The sequence below is a fragment of the Echinococcus granulosus genome, assembly GCF_000524195.1.
Source record: "Echinococcus granulosus chromosome Unknown EG_S00054, whole genome shotgun sequence".
NCBI classification, from domain to species: Eukaryota; Metazoa; Platyhelminthes; class Cestoda; order Cyclophyllidea; family Taeniidae; genus Echinococcus; species Echinococcus granulosus.
In genome coordinates, this window is record NW_020170434.1 from 227,175 (window position 1) to 244,770 (window position 17,596).

The window sequence follows — 17,596 nt, forward strand, 5'->3', positions numbered from 1 at the left end:
ACATTTTTCGCACGGACCGATTTGTCAGTACGACTGAAGTGGCCTGATTTGCCACTTCATTGGTCGATAGAGGAGACAAAGTTGTCACGGTGCCTAGCTTGCGCCAAATTTTTGTTCCAGCAAATATTCGTCTTGGGTGATCGCGTTGTGTTCGCTGTGACCTGTCTCTTGTCCACTTTTACCGCGCATTTTGCGTTGTTACAGCCTCCAGGGGGTTGGTGCCTCGCCTGATTGGCACTTTGGTAAGAAAAATAGGTAAATGTTGACTCTACAAATGTCAGCAAGATTCGGCGCTGTTTAATTCCAAGACAGCCGCGATTATTTGGCTGGATCGCCACTAATTTCAGGCAAAAGTACTTAATACTCTTAGTCAAATGTGCAGTAGCCTTTAATTACGGACTTTACTACTTAAAACATAGGTAGCGACCAGTTCGGATGCCACCCCCGGCGTTCTTCCTGGCTACTCTTCTCTTTCGACCGTAGTGAGTCCTCTAGTGAGGCGTTGTCGCGTTCCCCTTTGAGCTAACTGTATCAAGGAGGAATCCACTTGGGCGCCTGTGATGAAGGATAGGCATACTTCACCAAAACAAGTGGCGCTGGCGTTATCACTCAAGCATAAAGGAGTATGACAGCATAAAAGAAGGGTTCGTTGTTGGCATACGGGGGGCCTGAGAGGCCGTGGTCGCGGACGGAAGACCGGGCTGTCGAAGGAAGCATCACCCACGATGTTATACGCACAGACGAATAGCAGTCCACGGCACGACCAACCAATCGACATTGAGCACAGACAGTGTGGTCACTGATCAAATAACTAACCGGTCACAACAGAGGGACCCTTACCAAGTCGAGCCAGGTGAGAGGACCAACTCCAGACCCTGCTGATCGGTTACACAGTTAGCGATTCGCCGAATCCTGAAAGTGCTAAAAAATCTCACGGAGTCGACTTATGTATTCCAAAAATCTCTTCCATTTACCAAAAACAAATGAGGAATTTAGTAGACTTGAAACGGAAGTATCTCCCAGCTAACCAACTGCCACGATCATGCAAAGGTACCTACCCAAAGAAGGTGCCTTCCACTACGTGAAGAGCTCACCGACCGAGTTCTTCCCGAACTGCCAATAACGCCAAAAAAGCTTCTCCATTGTGGACAAGCAATGCACCATTCATTAGCGAGGGTGACGACAGACAGACAGTCCTACAGGCCAAGACACCAAATGGGGACATAAAAAAAGAAATTGGGAAAAGGGGTGGGATGGAAGATGGGGCTGTCATCTTAAGCTGAATCCATTAGACGCGAGGCCTCAGCAGCGGCGTTCTTCCGCTTCAACGACTCCAACGCTCTGCGTCGCAGACGATCCTCTTCGCTTCGACTACTGCTTCCACGACGCCTGCTCAACCCGTCCTCATCCTCCTCCTCTTCCTTGTCCCTTCCTTCGGTGACATCGGCATCTCCGGTACGTCTTCGACGTTTGCCACCGTCGCCACGACTTTCAGTAACATTCACGTCGTTCTTGAATAAATGAAAGGAAGGGGATCAAACGAGATCAGCAAATATCGAGACAATCTGAAGGCCCCTCTCGCTTCAGTGGTTTTAAATAGGTACCTTGGAAACTATGCTACTAACCAAGACCACAAATTCCGCTTAACTACTTTGCCTCAAAAATCAACCCACATGTCGTTTGCGTCCGCGTTCTTTATCTCCTTCAACAGCATCATCGTCACGGGGAGCGTGTTTCGAAAGTCCTTTCCTCCACTTCTCACGCTTCTCCTCAGAACTGGAACTCGTTGACGACGAAGACGAGCTTGAGGATGAATCGCTGTAGGACTCCTCACTAGATGATGAGGAAGTAGAAGATGGGGCTTCATTGACGTCACCTTCCCTTCGCTTTTCTTTCCATTCCACACCAGGACTTTCAAGTTCGCCAGCGGGTGGTGGAAGTTTTGGACCTTCAGGAGACAGTAGCTGTTGAGGCTCCCTCTTGTTCTTCTTCGTACTCTCCTTCAGCATTTGCATCTCTCGCTTCTTTTTCTTCATCGACTTCTCCTTCGCTTTGAGCTTACGCATCTTCCGCCTCTTCGTGGACTTGCCCTTCTGAAGTGTGCAAAGGAAAACCCAGATTGATGATCGAATACTTAAAAAGCGCAGAAACCAATCGGAACCGCGTGCTCGTGTCTGCCCGATTAGAATGGACGCAAAAAACTGCTCAAGGATTAAAAAAACACAGGACGTGAAAAACGCAGAAATAGCATGCAGTTAAGCTTAGAGGCGCAGGTTACGAATGTATTTTAAGAAAAGTAGCAATGGTAGCAGCCAAAGGTCAATCCACCGTGGGGAGGCATGGAGACCCGCCCCGATAGGGAGAGAGTGACATTCAATGACCCCAAAAGTACGGAACCTACTTAATGAGAAGCGGAGTTACAGCAGAAAAGGGAGAAGTAAAACTCACTTTTCCGTGAGCTTTTGAATTCTTCCCTTTCTTCCCTTTCCTGCGAACGTCCGAATCGTCAGATGACGAAGAGGAGCTGCTGCTACTGTCACTTTCGTTGCTGCTACTGTCCGAGTCAGAAGAACTTGAATCTGATGACTCCTCTTCATCTGAGCTAGACTCTGAGGAAGACGACGAGGAGGATGTTGACGACGATGATGATGATGACGACGACGAAGAGTCTCGTCGCTTCTTGGTCTTCTTTTGCACCTTCTCCACTTTTTCTTCCTCTTTTTCCTTTCGCTGCTTTGCTAGGCCTTTTGGAAGCTCCGGACCCTCTGGAGAAGCTTGAGGAGCATCTAGAAGGTGGGCAGGAAGGCAGGCAAACATTCAGTGCGTGGAATTAAGGACATAGAAAAGGAGCACAAGTGAGGTTAGCTTTCACCTTCTCGTTCCCTCCTGTCCTTTCTCCCACCCCTTTCACCTGGTGGAAGGGTGGGTCCCTCGGGACTGCGACGGCTGGACGAGGAAGTAGAGGGCATTAGCCTTTGTTGGTGTTGCTCCAATTCCTCTCTCTCCTCTACCGGCTTTTTATCTCGACGTTGTCGTAATTTGGTACGATCTTCCAGTTCCTCGTGATTATCGTGTCGACGGTGCTCCTCTACGTATGTCTCATTTTCCATGGTCAGACGACCGCTCCGACGTCTTGAGATGAAAGGGGGATTTAACAACTTTCTCACCGGCAAATCAAAAAATGAGTCAAATTAGTCGAAGAAAAAGCACCTACCTCTCGTAGGAATCGTCTCGCCGCCAAGAGGACCTCTCCTTATAAGCTCGTCTACAAAGTAAGTCGGCGAGATTTATGAGAGGTGAGTGGCAGTCGCACACAACTTTGTAGCCACCAGGGCATAAATACGAGGGAAGTTGGAGTCGAATCGGGACTTCGAGTGCTTACAGCAATCCGATTGGACCCACACAAAGCAACACGTGGCAAGAGTTGCGATGTACATCCAGATGTAATGCATCCCTTCATGAAATAAGCCCCTTCCCGACAAGGATGCAAGACTCCTACTCATAAAGAAGACTTCAAGTACAGCAGGCAGGCGTTTGACGGTCGTACACGTGTGCGTTGGTGACGATTCCGGACGTGGTGGACACTGGTTAAGCCTTGACATAAAGTCCATGGTCTCGGTTTGAATCGAACCCCCATCGTAGCCTCAACAAAACTGACTTTTCAATCTTCCCATGTTGTAAGACACCCTGTCCCAGCCCTTCTGCATATAGATCTCAAAAGTTCATGACACCCCCGATAATTACTAGAACGCTCATGGTACAGAGGAAAGAAGAATGAACACTCACTTATCCGTGTCCAAATCGCGAGGCCTTCTACGTTAAGACAGAAAACGTATGTGTGAGTTCAACAGTGAACTTACAAGGAGATAAAATAAGAAACGACTCACCTCTCTTCACGATAGACTTCATCCGTGCGTCGAGACCTGTCTTCACGAGGAGGTGACCTCGTGACACCTCGACGAGGTGACTTTCCACCGCGATGGGACCTTTAAGGGAGAAGAGTTACACCGGATTGGTGATATAAGCAACCACGAGGAAAGCTAATTTTTCAACTCTACCAAAAAAGTAAGCAAAAAGAAAATAACAGTTCATTTCAAAAATGAGGCAAATGAACAAGAGTAGCAGAGGTCAGCCAAAAAACAAAAAAAATTGAAATGAAGAAGCAAAATAAGAAAGCAAGTGCTTGTCTCGTTGGGCCAAAGAAGGCTAAAGGGATCGACCAATCAAAACTCATCAACTATTTGCTACTTTGGAAAAGCAGAAAAAAAGTAGAGACGTTCAGTTTTACGCCACATCGCCTACCTTTCTACACTTTCCTCAGCGTCGGTCTTCCCACCGTTGACTTTAGCGTCGGTCAAAGGCGAAGACTGTTGACGCTGGGATGGCGGAGGCGGTGGAGAAGGTGTGCCTGCACGGGGCACGCAGATTGGACCGTCAGCGTTGTGAACGACCCTCTCCCTCTCCTCTTCCCTTGGCCTTCTCCCTTCCCTTGAACTTAAGCTAAAGAGAATGGAAAACCTCTACTTTCCATTTTACATGGCTACTGAATTGAATTAATTGATATTTGTTTTGTGTACAAACCGAGGTCGACGGCGCTCGTGGAAGGAGCGGATGTCCGCCTCCACTTCCATCTCCTCATAGCGACGATCCCTTGGACTTCGATGTCCACGACGATGGTGGTGGCGATGGTAGTCACGTCGATGACTAGAGGGCGATCTAGAGTAACTGCGACGGTGACGTCGTCTCTATAACAGGAAGGAAAGAGAAGCTAATAAATATATTGGGGTTTGGGGAATTCCGAAGTTTAAAAAAAAAATGAAAAAACCACAAATACTAACCCTCCGATCCCAATCACTCTGTTCCGCGGCTTCGGCCTCTGCCTCTTCTTCCTCCCTGCGTCGACGTCTGCTGCGACTTCGCTCGCGTTCGGAATCGGGCGAAGATGCTAATCAAGTGAGAGGAAAAGGAACCATAGCTATCAGAAGTAACGATTTCAACTACACCAACTATCCAGACTTCGTAGGTTCAATCACCATCGCGGTGTCATGGGTTCTTACATTGATAATACGTACTCTCCCAGATGGTTTGCCAGAGTCCGAGACTCACTCTTATGGAGGGAAGTCCCGATTTGACTAACCGACTAGTGGATCCAAACGTCATTAAAGGAAGCCATTCCGATCCACAATGACCCACAACGAAAGAGCCTTTGAGACCGCACTAACTTTGATACCTTCATGTTCGCCAAGACCATATATAATGGCTGAGTCGCGATCATATTTTAATTTGGAGGCCTCCTCTAGGGAGTTGCTTATGGTTTTGCATTCAAAACACCTCCACATTCGAAGAAATTGAAAGCAGCCTAAGGAAGAGGTTGGGCAGCACTAAAGATGGACAGGGTAGGAGGGAGAAGTGCACACAAAATGGATCTTGTGAAAACGAAAGGAGCGGAAGAGTGACCATGCACGCCTTGAAGACAAGGCTCAACTACACACATTCCTCTCCATAGTTATGCGATGAGGATTCAAGTCCAACTGTAATTTCCGATTTTAAAGCAATGGAACAGCAGTTGCCTACCGCACATGCCATGACATTGTTTTCTTATTACCTGCTATAAATTCAAAGGCACTGGTTTGACTTCAAGGTCAATGGTGTTAAAATCTACTCACTCACGCCAAGAGAAGAATGACTTACAGTAGCGGTGACGGTTCCTGCCACGGGAGTCGACCTCCTTTCTCTCACCGCGTGGCGGGGACGGTGGAGACCGATGACGTTGATTAGCAGCGATGGGTGAGGTGGGATGGTTGGGAGAAGGTCCGTCGCCACGTTCTCTCGGTCGATTAACCATTCCGCCTCCGCTACCTGCACTTCCTCCTTCTGATTGTCTCGAGGCCTGCTCCGCTCGGAATCTCTCTTCTTGGGCCTGCGAAACACGCATGTAAACAGCCTAGCAGATGTAGTGATGCAAAATAACTACTCCTGCTAGCCTATTCATACTTTAGTCACTGCCTTTTCCCATCAATCAAGTGGAGCAGACATTTACCAACGCAAGCAAAGTCCTTCAATTTATATGACTGGCGGGGGCTGAGACCTTGAAAATGCAAAAAAAGACTGAGGGAGTTATGAGAGTAAACTACATCGTGCCTATCCACATACGCCACTTCACCTTTAGGGAGATATTTGAGACTACTAACTGGTAAAAGCAAGTTGGATGCGTGTTTGCAAGCCCTTTTTCAGACAATTTTTTTGGAATTTTGGCCTGTCCGTGGAATCCACTCAAATGCAGCAGATAGCATTTGCATTCACAAAACAAAAAAATACATTTATTAGCCAAGTCGGATTCATAAGGAGGTGGATGCCAGAGTAGGGTGTGCGATAAATAATGGTGGGTTGACCTCGATTATGTTTCGAATAATGGTGTTTCCCGGGCATGGGCCAGTTTCTTGCTGTTTCTGCCACCTAGTCAAATCAATGAAATTAACTTAACTAGTTGGTATATTCGGACAGACTTAGTCCCGGTTACCACGACTAGCACATTTGCTGTGAAGGCCTTAGAGGAAGATGGGTCACACCCCGCCCAGATGGACCAGTTCAAGTGTTGTTCACTTGTAAAAAAAACGAGTGCAGTTATTCTCACGCCAAGAACAGTGGATGTATACCTCCATGTATTCAAGCTCAACCAATCTCTTCGCATCACATGATTTGGCGGGCACCCCACCACAGTTATCAGTACCCTGACAAGGGACGCATTTCATAGGTCGTGACAATGGTGGCATGATAAGTAAACCAGGGTAGCACTCATACACGCCCCAATTTCCAAGTGTTGAATTAATCCGTTTAGCGTAACTGGTAGAGCCATGACCTGGTGGAGACAACAAGCACATGTGACGCCGGGTGCAAACATTGCTAGCAGTATCACCACGGTTTACACATTGGAAACCCGTCGCCAAGATCATTTGGTTTGACCAATGTAACTAAGCATCGTGGAGGCAAGATAATGCCACTTACGCTTCAATTTTGAGAGAAAAAAACGATTTTTAAGAGGCAATAAACCTAGTCCCAAGTACCCTCGATTTGATCTCGGCCTAATTTCCTACCGGCCGTTTGACACTTGGAGACGCGGGTAGAGAGAGGCAGTGCCCATCTCCTATCCCAAATAACAAGTCTCCCCGATAAGTTCACCAACGGCATGAGGCCTCGAGCTGTCTTGTAAGAAGAGGACAAGTCCTGACACTAAGATAATAAACAACAGAGACAAACTAGTTCACGACAAGCAACTGAACAAATCTTTCCGGAAATCGCCACAATGTTTACCTTCAAATGATTTAAGAAACTGGTAAATGCGAAAAAGGCATAACTTTTGCCAAATCTAAGATCACACAATCCAAGTTGATTTCATAACAGCCAAGATTCGGTCAGAAGCATCTTTAAAATGCGCAGCCGAGAACGACAACCACCGATAAACGAGTGACCAAGCATCGACTAGAGGTAATTAGCTAAAAAAAGGTGGTTCGAAGTAAATTTGCGACGAACACCCTTCTGAACCACAAAGACTCCAAGAAAACCATTTTGGATCGATGGCAGCTGCAAGAGAGAAAAATTAGGAAAAATGCGCCTTGAACAATTTCTCAACAACTCCTAACTGAACGCTGAAAATTTCTAATTTATTTGAAACAACGCGAATTAGCCCTCGATAAGGCTTTGAAGTTGACCAACAGGGCCTATTTTTAACAAAAATATCTGAAAAATTTACCTAGTTGCTACAATAAGTGAAATTTCTACAGCGTGTCTGCTAAGCCCGTTTCCTCAAAAACACTAAAAGCAAAGCTTCGACTTTACTGAAGATCGGTTGATCCAACTAAACAGAAATTGCCGCCCAAGTAAGGGCGAAAAACGCTAGGTTACAAAATAGATGTCGAAAAATGATTTTTTTTCACGAATAGAGTTTGGGAGCGTTGGTTTAGTCATACAAGAGTTAAAAAAGACGCAGTATTCGAGAAAACATCAATTTTGATAGAAATTGGACTCCATCGGACAATTCTATAAAATTAAAAGTGTTTGACTAATAAAATACACAGAGCTTCCCAAAATGATGCATGACAGACCGGCTTCACAACGCACCACCAACTCCGTTCACCATAAAAGGCACGACCTGCTCCAGGAGACATGGTGTCAACCATGATCAACCACATAGATGCAGATTTTCCAAAAGACACGTTGAAAGTATCCCCCAAGCCAAAAAATTACAAGAATGATCATGCTGAGAAATTTTTGAACAAAGAAATACCCGATTCATCAAATATTTACTTCTTACCTTACTACCGAGAATTTCGGCCTTCCTGGCTTCTAAGAGGATGGCAGGGACGCCGCCAGTCGTGTTCATGGCGGAAAGAAGCAGATCCCAGAGCTCTGTGACGAAGATCCGTGCACTCTTGCTGCCCAGAAAAGCTGTGAGATTAATTTGAATGTCCTTGGGGTCAGGAAACTAGAAAAAAGAGAGAAGGAAGGAAGGCGATGAAGCAAAGGGAAGGCGTTACAAGGGCTAGATAGGGTCTCCAATTAAAGCAGGGCAACGAGACTAATATCATTTGGAGACCACGGTAAAAATGGTACCGGTAGATGCAGTAGCAGAGTTCAAACTGCGAGCCACCGCTCCAACACACTTAAGTTGATAGTAGACCCTGGCAACACCTAAAAGCCAATCAAAATGTATAAAAGAAAGGAGCTAGTGCGTCAAGAGAAATAAGTACGTTACTGCACAAACCAACCTGATACCCTTCAACCTCCTAACAAAGGTAATCATGTCTTAAAAATGGCATGTTAAATACTTATGGATTTAAAAGGGTACTCGGAGTGGGGAAAAGAGAACATAGCCTTACCTGCTCTGAGAGCATATTTACGACGAAATCGCAGACAATATCGTCCTCGTAGGAGAGAAGCTCTGTAATGCGCTTAACGATCCAGGGTTTAATTGAGTCGACGTTAACTCTTTGTGTATCGACCTGAATTTTTTAACAATGTGGCAAAAGGTCACCAACTTTTTCATTTAAGTTGTCACCAAATTTCATGCTTTTTAAAAGTTTTTTCTTTTTGTCGGCAAATCTAGAATCCTGATCGGTATTCGTGCCCTGATAAACGAAGTAATGCAAAAAAGAGAACACAAACTACCTTGAAAAAGCCTGCATCCGTCATCTTGGAATCCGAAGTCAGCCAGGCTATTCCACCAACTTTGCAGCCAATCAAAATTTTGATCTCAAGATTTGACTCGTATACAACAAAATGGATGAGTGGGTTTATTCCTTTAACGATAGGCGATTTGATATCTGCAACAAGCTTTTTCCGAGCATTTTTTGTTTTGGGTTGAAATTAGCCTACTCGTTCTTAGTCATAGATGATATCTCAGCGGCGAACAGTTCTGTGTATAATATATTATATACTCATTAAAAAGACCAATCTTCGTCTAAAAAGTCTATGCATCCGGCAGCCTTTATAAAGTTATCAAGTCTTTTCCTCAAGCACTTTCAATGCTTATAAGAACTTGGTAGGAATCATTCAGTGACGTACATTGAGACAACTCCTCTTTTCGTTCATTAGAAGAATAGAGTACTTTTCTACCTTTATAGAGTTCTAAGTCTTTTTGTTGCATCCATGGGCTCCACTAAGGACGAATGAAGAAATACCACTCTGGCAGAACATGTGTATTTGGCACAGAAAATTTCCTGGGCTACTGGAATAGCCCTAACGTAATACGGTGGTGGTTTATCCCCCCAGTATTGGCGAGGCGCCGCTTTTGTACCTCGCTGGGTGGGCTGGCCTTTCGAGCTATGCCAGTAGCCCAGACACCTTCTCTGCGCTGAATATATATTCTGTCCGAGCACTTTGTCTTCTTCCTTCTTCGGGGGCGCTACACTAATGTTAGCCCACCCAGGGTTGTACAGTGGCCAAATCAAGAGTAACTCTTCACCAAAATTGGAAGCTAAACAACCGACGTATTGCACTGTTCCAATTTTAATGCATCGAGAGGAAATGGAAGGCTATTCACACCTGAGGCGTATAAAGGCGCCATATGTGTCTGACCAAAATTTGTTTTTTTTTTTCTGTATTGACTGCTTATTACATATTCCAATCCCTTTAAATAGAATTGATAAGTACAATTTTTAAGGCAAACAATAGACGGTGGATGACCTTGTCTGCATCTGCCACCGACATCTCACATCTGCATTGTAGACTGGGGCTCAACTTCAAGACTTTTACTGGCCTAAAAGAAAAGCCAAGTCCAAAGCTTATTTGATCCATTGAAAAGAAACGCACTCATGAATTGCAAACATGGGTACCTGTGATGCTAAACTCTTGCATGAGAATGAGGGCGTCGCATGTATGTGACACCTCCTTTTAACCCCACTCACCTGCGACTGCGAATACAGTTGCAATAAATGACGCAGCTCAATATTTTGACTTCGAAGCGCTTCATTTTCAACAATGAGCCTTGATCGCGCTTGTAAGATGGTGAGGTAGCGCTGTAGCGTCTGTTTCAGTCCTGCCCACATTCGTCTCTTTTCATCCGGTGCAAAGGTATTTCTGCGCGAAATTGAAAACAATAGCACCTTTGCCTGTTTTTAACAACCATTAAAGCTAGATTGCTCTTCAGTTTGGAGGATATGAATATAAATCTCAAAATTAAGAGAGATTTTAAGTGATGTCAGCACCTACAAATATTTGTACCAATGCTCCCGATCCATTTCCATGTCTAGGAGATCCTGCTGACGTGCACTAATTCGATGTGTGGCCTTAGTAGCACCATCCTTTTCCTCAGCCTCGTTAACAACGTCTTCAGGTGAGCTGGTAGTGACAGGGGCGGTGTTTTCCATCGCGCGTTCAAAAGCGGCCACGGTGGCGTGTACGCAGTTCTCCACAGCAAAGCGATGCAATACCTGCGGCACATCGATTGGGTCTATGAGGCGGATAGCACTAAATTCCACTTCCTCGTTGAAGGTGGGTGCCTCGGTTTGCGCGAGACTCTCCGGCGGTGTTGTACTCTGCGACTCACACTCCTGTGGCTCACTTTTCTCACCGTCTGGCTGCATATCTTGCCCAACTAGAAAAGAGGGTAATGATAAACCCTATCAAAATCGGGAACGAATCGGGGAAGATCTGAAAGGGTTTAGCAGCCCACTATACTTTGTTGCAAGAAGAGGAAATTAAGCAGCGCGGAATTTGTAGTAAAGGGAGAAGGCATAGTAGATATTGTAGATGTACTGACAGATATCGATGAGTGCATGGATTTTTGAGGAATTCAACACTTTTGGAACTTTGACTTCACGATTTTAACGCGGTTAGGGTCAAGGTCGTCGCTCACGAAGCGAATTATACAACCCAACATTTAGTTAACTCTAAAATTTGCTTACAAGCAGCTGACACAGGCGGCGACATGGTTAAAGGTTGTGGCCTGCGGCTATCACAAGGCAGAATGAAGTAGGTGAAAAGTTTGTCTAACAGTTCTTCGCTATTCACCTTCAACACCTGGAATTTGTTTAAAACACTTATATTACTTAATGAATTTAAGTAAAAGTTGCTGCATCAAAACAAAACGCACGTTGAGGACCGCATCCAGCCGAATGAGTTTCTGGTCATCAAATGGCAGATCTTTGAGCAACTTTTTCACCTTTACTTCTATCAGAAATTCCTTAAAATAAGGAAGGAAAAAGTGCTATTTTGTCTTTGAAAGTACACATTGGTTTGCTTATTAAAACCTACGGGTTCAAAAGCAAGCATTGTCAAAAATTGGCCGACAATTTCCTTTGGTGCTTCTTTGAGAGTCTGTGGCAAACGACATTTTGGTAACTTTCTGATATTGACTGATCGACTGCAACGACCAAGTAAATAATGAAGTTGGTAGTCAAACAGAACGGAACGAACTTGTTAGCTCGGACATAATGGGGCGATTGAGAACAAACTAGATGGCTGTTTGGTACTTACCTCTTGTAAGTGGGAAGTTGTAGAGCTCGTGCCGCGATAGAGGTGGTACGCCTTTCCTTTTCCGCCAGTGAAATTGGCCCACTGTTGTTCATAAAGGGGCTAAATTACAACGGTAGGCATGTAATCATTTGAAGGACGCTATCTTAGGGATTTTCTATCTTGTTTAACAACATGTTTAGTGGAGGACGCTCTTTCATTCCCTAAAGTTAACGTAACTCTTGACGACATGGGCACCCGACCGTGTTTAAAGCATCTCACCCATGCACTAGTGACAAATTCTCCTCCACACAGGTGACATGTCTATGACGCCAGGAAAGACTCTAAGCGTTACAAGGGGTTTTCATTGACTTAAAAATACTTATCGGTCTGTAACGGGCGACTGATGGGTAAAATTCGTGGATTCCTAGCATCAAGCAGCCCCTAAGTCAGATGATTTAACGAGGTCATCTTGACCTTGAGAAAAACCAATGGCAAAAAGGCATTACACTTCGGGTGGAGTCCATGTGAGTCCCAATTGCTGCTCCATGATAACTTTGTCGGCAGCCATTAACTTTTCGGCGTCTTTCCTCAACTCATCCTCATTCATATTCCAAACATCGCGAAAATTCTGTTCCTCGAATTTTATCAGTGACCTAGGGAGTTAAGAGGAAGGTACAGTAACTCCCGCCTTTACTAATCAACCCAGCACTCAAAGGAAATTAGCTGAAACAAGTTTCCTTACTTCGACTTCTTTTGGAGGTCTCTGAAAGCCTCCATCATTTTTTTGTAATCATCCGAGAGAACCAGATTCTCGTGTCTAAAAGTGGTAAAAGTTGGCTCAGCAAATAGGTCCCACTCAAGACTTCGCAGTAGCAATGTTTACTCACCTACCGGAGAGATTCTTCCTGTTTCTTGGAAAAAACACGGAGGCGGTTTAGTTGATCTTGCAACTGCGTAATTTTTCGCTTCTGCTGAGATCGTGTAAACGTATTCTCCTCATCTCGTCTCTTCAGAACTTGAAAGTTGTATTCCAGCTTCTCCAAATTTAACTGATACATCGCTTTCATCTGCTGAAGGTCTGTTTCCATGTTCTTGACGAAGCAAAAACAAAAAAAAGACTAGCGATAATGCTGAGTGCTAACTTTTCACAAGTAGACATGTTTTAATGTCCAATTATACCTGAACTTCCGTTGTTAAACGCAGCTTGAGAGCATTGAACTCCTCGGTGTGATTGATTCGCAACTTTTGAATCAACTCCTCTAGTTCAGTAATCCGATTTTTTCGTTCCTCCAGGTAATCCTCCTGCTTCTTCCTCAATTCTCTCATAAAATCCTCCCAATCGGTTGTCTGCTCTCTCAGTAGATCCTCGCGATCTTGCAGAAATGCTTTCTAATTCCACAAAAAATATGGCAGAAGGGGTAAAGAATGGTTTTACTAAATCGTCGATTTTTTGAATGAGTTACTAATCAAATCAAGAGTACTAGTGATGCATCACTTTTCTATACTTAGTAAAGAATAAAGTCAACTGGTACTTTCGTTTGGCTTTCACTTGTCATACTTCTATCATGCAGTTATTCCAATGACCTTTTTGGTCTTGACTTTAGCCAAGTGGACTGTCGGAGAGCCTCATATTTACCCTAACAATATAGTGGGTGTCAATTTTTTTGCATTCCTGACTAACAGTTTGATGTTAAAAAGCGTTTTGTCGTCACTTTGCGTGTTCACGTGTCAGCGGAGAAGATTTGCTGCTTCTAGCGTACCCACACATATGCCTTGGTTTATGAAGTATAATTTCGACGTCTTTCTTTGCGTCAGAATGATTGAGGCTTGCCGATCAGATGTCACATAGGTGCACGTCGTACCCTCCATCCCTCCGTAACTAGTCTTTGCCGGGTGGCAAACGAGGACCTCGGTAGTTGAGACCTTGTCTCCTGATTATACGAGTTAGGAAATTGGCAGAACCCAAGCTCACATGTATAAACACCAACTTAGCATCTCTGTAATAAACCCATCAACGGCGCGAGTGTTTGCATTGCCTCGCCTCGTGAAAATAGAGCTATCTCTCTACAGATTGCCTATTCGTTTCTGCCTCTGAAAAAGAATATTTCTTCCCCACCTTCAAGTTGCCCCCGGATATATCGAGTAGAGAGGCGTTGGTCGTGATATTTTGGGGGCAGCACTCACTAAATGACTGTGTCTGGTGTTAATTGCACGCTTGCAGATCATAGTGTTATGGAGGTGAAGGGATCTGTGTCTTAGAGGTGTGAGGTGGGGGTAGTGAATGAATTGCAAAGAGTACGGAAGCCCCTTTTCCAACATTAATCAAGCAGCCTGAATGCACGGCAAAATTCAACAGCATACAGGAACAAAGAGACGAACTACTTGATGGAATACAGCACCCATTTGCCCATTAGCCGCCATACTTTTCTTCGTCAATGGCAATGCATTTAAATTGTTGCATTACTTCAGCTGAATGGTTCCAAAAGGTGTCCCTTCCTTCCTTAGCGTATAGTACCCCTTACTGTAGGATGCATCACCGTAATGAAGTTGTTTTTACTACTTTAGGACCATACATCCTACAATTGAGCCTTTAGGAGTAGCTGAGTTAGAATTTCTACCTAAGAAAAGACTTCACCTATGAACTACCTCAATTTCCTTCAACTCGAAGTCATAGGCGCGTTGCATTGACTTCATTTGCGATTCCATTCGCTCCACCATGATATCCACATCTTCCGTTCGTTTTCTGAGCTCCTTCACAAAATGATCGTCCTTGGCTTTTAACTCCTGCAAAAATAATTTAAAAAGTAGTTATTTTAATCCCCCTCAAATCTCGTGATTAATTTTCTGCTCCATTCCTTGCTACCTGCTGTACTTAAGTAAAAGCATTGTCTGTGGTACTAAATTTGCTTCGGTGAAATGCATTGTCACTTTCCTGGAACAAAGTGGCGAAAAGGTAGCAACAACGCACCAAATGGATGTCATAGATCAGTTTGTTTTTCTCGTCAATAATTTTGGCGCAGTTGGTCTTTAACTCCTCAAAAATCTAAAAAAGGATAAGAAGCCTATTTGAATTGTGGGCCATAGCATAACTCCGTCCTTATTTACGAATTTGACTTACGTCGTGCAACTCGTGGGCGCCTTTTGTTGTTTTTGCCTCCTCCCATTTCTCTTCAACCTGTGGGGGAACACTTATGAGAACCATAGAAGAGAATAGCTTGGAATAAGTATGACTAGGCACAATTAGGCATACTTCCTCAAACAACTTTGTCGTTGCTTTTTGTTCTGCATCAAACTTAGCCTGCCTAACATTGTCAAGCTCCTCTTCTTCCACCCGACGTAGATTTTCACGTGCGTCACAGGCCACCTTGAGATTGGTGATAAAGGCATTGCCATTGCGACAGAGGTTGACGATTCGCTGTGCGCTTAGTGCCACCTGCGCATTAGCTAATGGATTTGAGGTAGCTGTCACAGCCGCTTCCTCATCGATTGACGCCTTTTCGTCGAAGTAGTCAGGACTGCAAAATTGACAAGAGAAATAACTCTAGGAAAAATCAGGCCCATGCGGTGAGGAAAAGTAGTCCGACTCACCGTAAAGAGGCCACTCTCTCTGAGATTCGTAATCGACGGGCTGCGATTCGCTCCTCAAGGTCATCGGAGTTGGCACTAGGACCCTTGTCGCGATCCTCCTCGTGACCAAAGTAGAGTTTACGCGTGTGCATGTCCATCTGATGTAAAAGGCATTAAAAAAGCCTGTCACCAGAAACAAGTTTCCTAGATACTGTTTCGGAAAATTGTATTGCAGTCAGAAGATATATTATCAATTGCATATTTAGGTAGGATCAAAAACATCTCCAGCACCCAAAAAGCAGAACAACAGACATTAACTGAAGGAAAATTGAAAAACATGGGTAAGTTAAACAAGTGAAAACAAAATCGGAAAGTGCGCATACAGTGGAACTAAAAAATAGGATGGCCAACATGAAAAGCGTCTACCGTAAACACCTTTCTATCTTAAAGCAAATTACATCGAATGCATGCAAGAACCAAATCCTTAATTCCAATGCTATAAACAGTTTGAGATGTTTAAGTGCACGACCCATACTTATTTTAAGACCGAACATTTTAGGCTGGTTTGAACAGCAAGATGTACAGAAACTACACGTTTTATTCCATTGCAACCACAATATAGCTTTGCTTATCTTTAACTTTAAGAAATGATTCTTGGCTTTTTGGCACTCGTTAATAATTCAGTCAATGAACCACAATTGTGGTAAACCAACCCTAATTATTAACGATTTATGGAGTGAGCGGGTGGCGTTGCCAATGGGTCAAGGTTGTCCTATCACTTAGGTAAAAAACCAATTATTTTCTTGGATCATAAGCCTTAACATAAAAGTTTTGGAGGACAAATGGGCATAATAACTCAAATGTGTGATATAAGGGAAAGGCGGGCGCTTTAAATTAAGCACCAAAGGTTGCATCTTTGATAGCTAGGGAACTAGGGAGTTGCGGTTGGAAAATCGCGCAGCTTCTCTATTGCCGAACCTAATCGTTTACTTTAGCTTTGCTACTCAAATCAAGAATAAAAAAGTTAACTTTTTTTCTTTAAGAAGAGACAAAGTGGTAGATGCAGTATATTTAAGAAATTGCGGGCAACAACGTAAAGGAAAGTGGTTCAATGAATCTCGGTGTAGATTACAAAGTTAAAAATTTAAAGAAACGATTTTTCAGAATCAATCTAAATAATAATTAATTTTTCCATTTTGTAACTCCACACTTGCTGAAACTCACGCCCGTTTATGGGCGGTAACAGAAGTGCTCATGCTCATCTGTTTCGAGTAAAAAAGGAGGCAGTTAAGTGACCGTTTATTATTTTAACAACTAGGGTTAGTTGTGTATAAAAGCACAATTTTAAAAGACTCCTGAAAATGGAAACTATCCCATTTTCCGCCAGTTTAAATCACAATGAGGTTTAATTTACCAATTTTCAGGCATTTTTAGCGTCTTTAGACTTTTTTGAAGGCAACAGCAGGCCTAATGTTAGGGCAGAATACACGTATGTTACATAGAGAAGGCGATAGGGCTACTGGCATGGGCCGAAGACCAGCACACTAGGCAAGGTACAGCTAAAAGGTCAAAAGAGGCCCTTTACCAAAACTTACTACTAGACAAACAACCAAAGTACTACCGCATTAAAATGCAGTCAAGAGAAACAAAAGAACAACTGTTTTTAGTTAGCGCATCCCGTTTTGCATTCATATCTTTGAAACAAGTAATATAAGGAGAGGTTTACTTTTTTACTCAAAAGTGTTAAAAGTATAGGTAAAACTGATTATGGTTACACCAATTTGAGGTTTGTTTTCTGCTCAGAGGCCGCTAACATACGTACAGCTACAGTGTTCGCATACATTGACCAAATAAAAGGTATGAACCTGCACTACACACCAACCTAAACGGCTTAATGGGTTTCAAATAAAGGCGAAAAATCCTTCCATGGAAATATTTTGAGCTATGCGCGATGTGTAATATGTATTTTGCTTGCTCAACCCTCAATATTGGTATGGAACCGCATGGGGACTTGTCGGGAAGCCTAATATTTGATCATGTCAGTAGCTTCTAGTTGCTTTTGTATATCGATGGTATA

The 17,596-nt window shown here is 43.8% G+C and overlaps 1 protein-coding gene across 1 annotated transcript; it reads right to left on the reverse strand. All coding sequences in view use genetic code 11, as the record gives it.

Annotated features, from left to right (window-relative positions):
- Window positions 1-1,274: 1,274 nt before the first annotated feature.
- EGR_06277 (hypothetical protein) lies at window positions 1,275-17,362 on the reverse strand (the record flags this gene model as incomplete). The annotated part of the gene is made up of 32 exons (XM_024495526.1): window positions 1,275-1,511; window positions 1,674-2,093; window positions 2,449-2,786; window positions 2,873-3,132; window positions 3,215-3,265; window positions 3,787-3,813; window positions 3,888-3,986; window positions 4,303-4,500; window positions 4,582-4,745; window positions 4,839-4,945; window positions 5,692-5,920; window positions 8,312-8,482; window positions 8,877-8,999; window positions 9,036-9,125; window positions 9,166-9,320; window positions 9,562-9,655; window positions 10,404-10,575; window positions 10,708-11,092; window positions 11,403-11,517; window positions 11,591-11,680; window positions 11,752-11,860; window positions 11,974-12,072; window positions 12,459-12,605; window positions 12,695-12,769; window positions 12,844-13,043; window positions 13,132-13,341; window positions 14,599-14,736; window positions 14,921-14,995; window positions 15,071-15,127; window positions 15,203-15,467; window positions 15,541-15,677; window positions 17,342-17,362. 32 exons carry the CDS (start codon window positions 17,360-17,362, stop codon window positions 1,275-1,277), a joined length of 5,058 nt encoding a protein of 1,685 aa, XP_024350049.1.
- Between the last annotated feature and the right edge of the window lie 234 nt (window positions 17,363-17,596).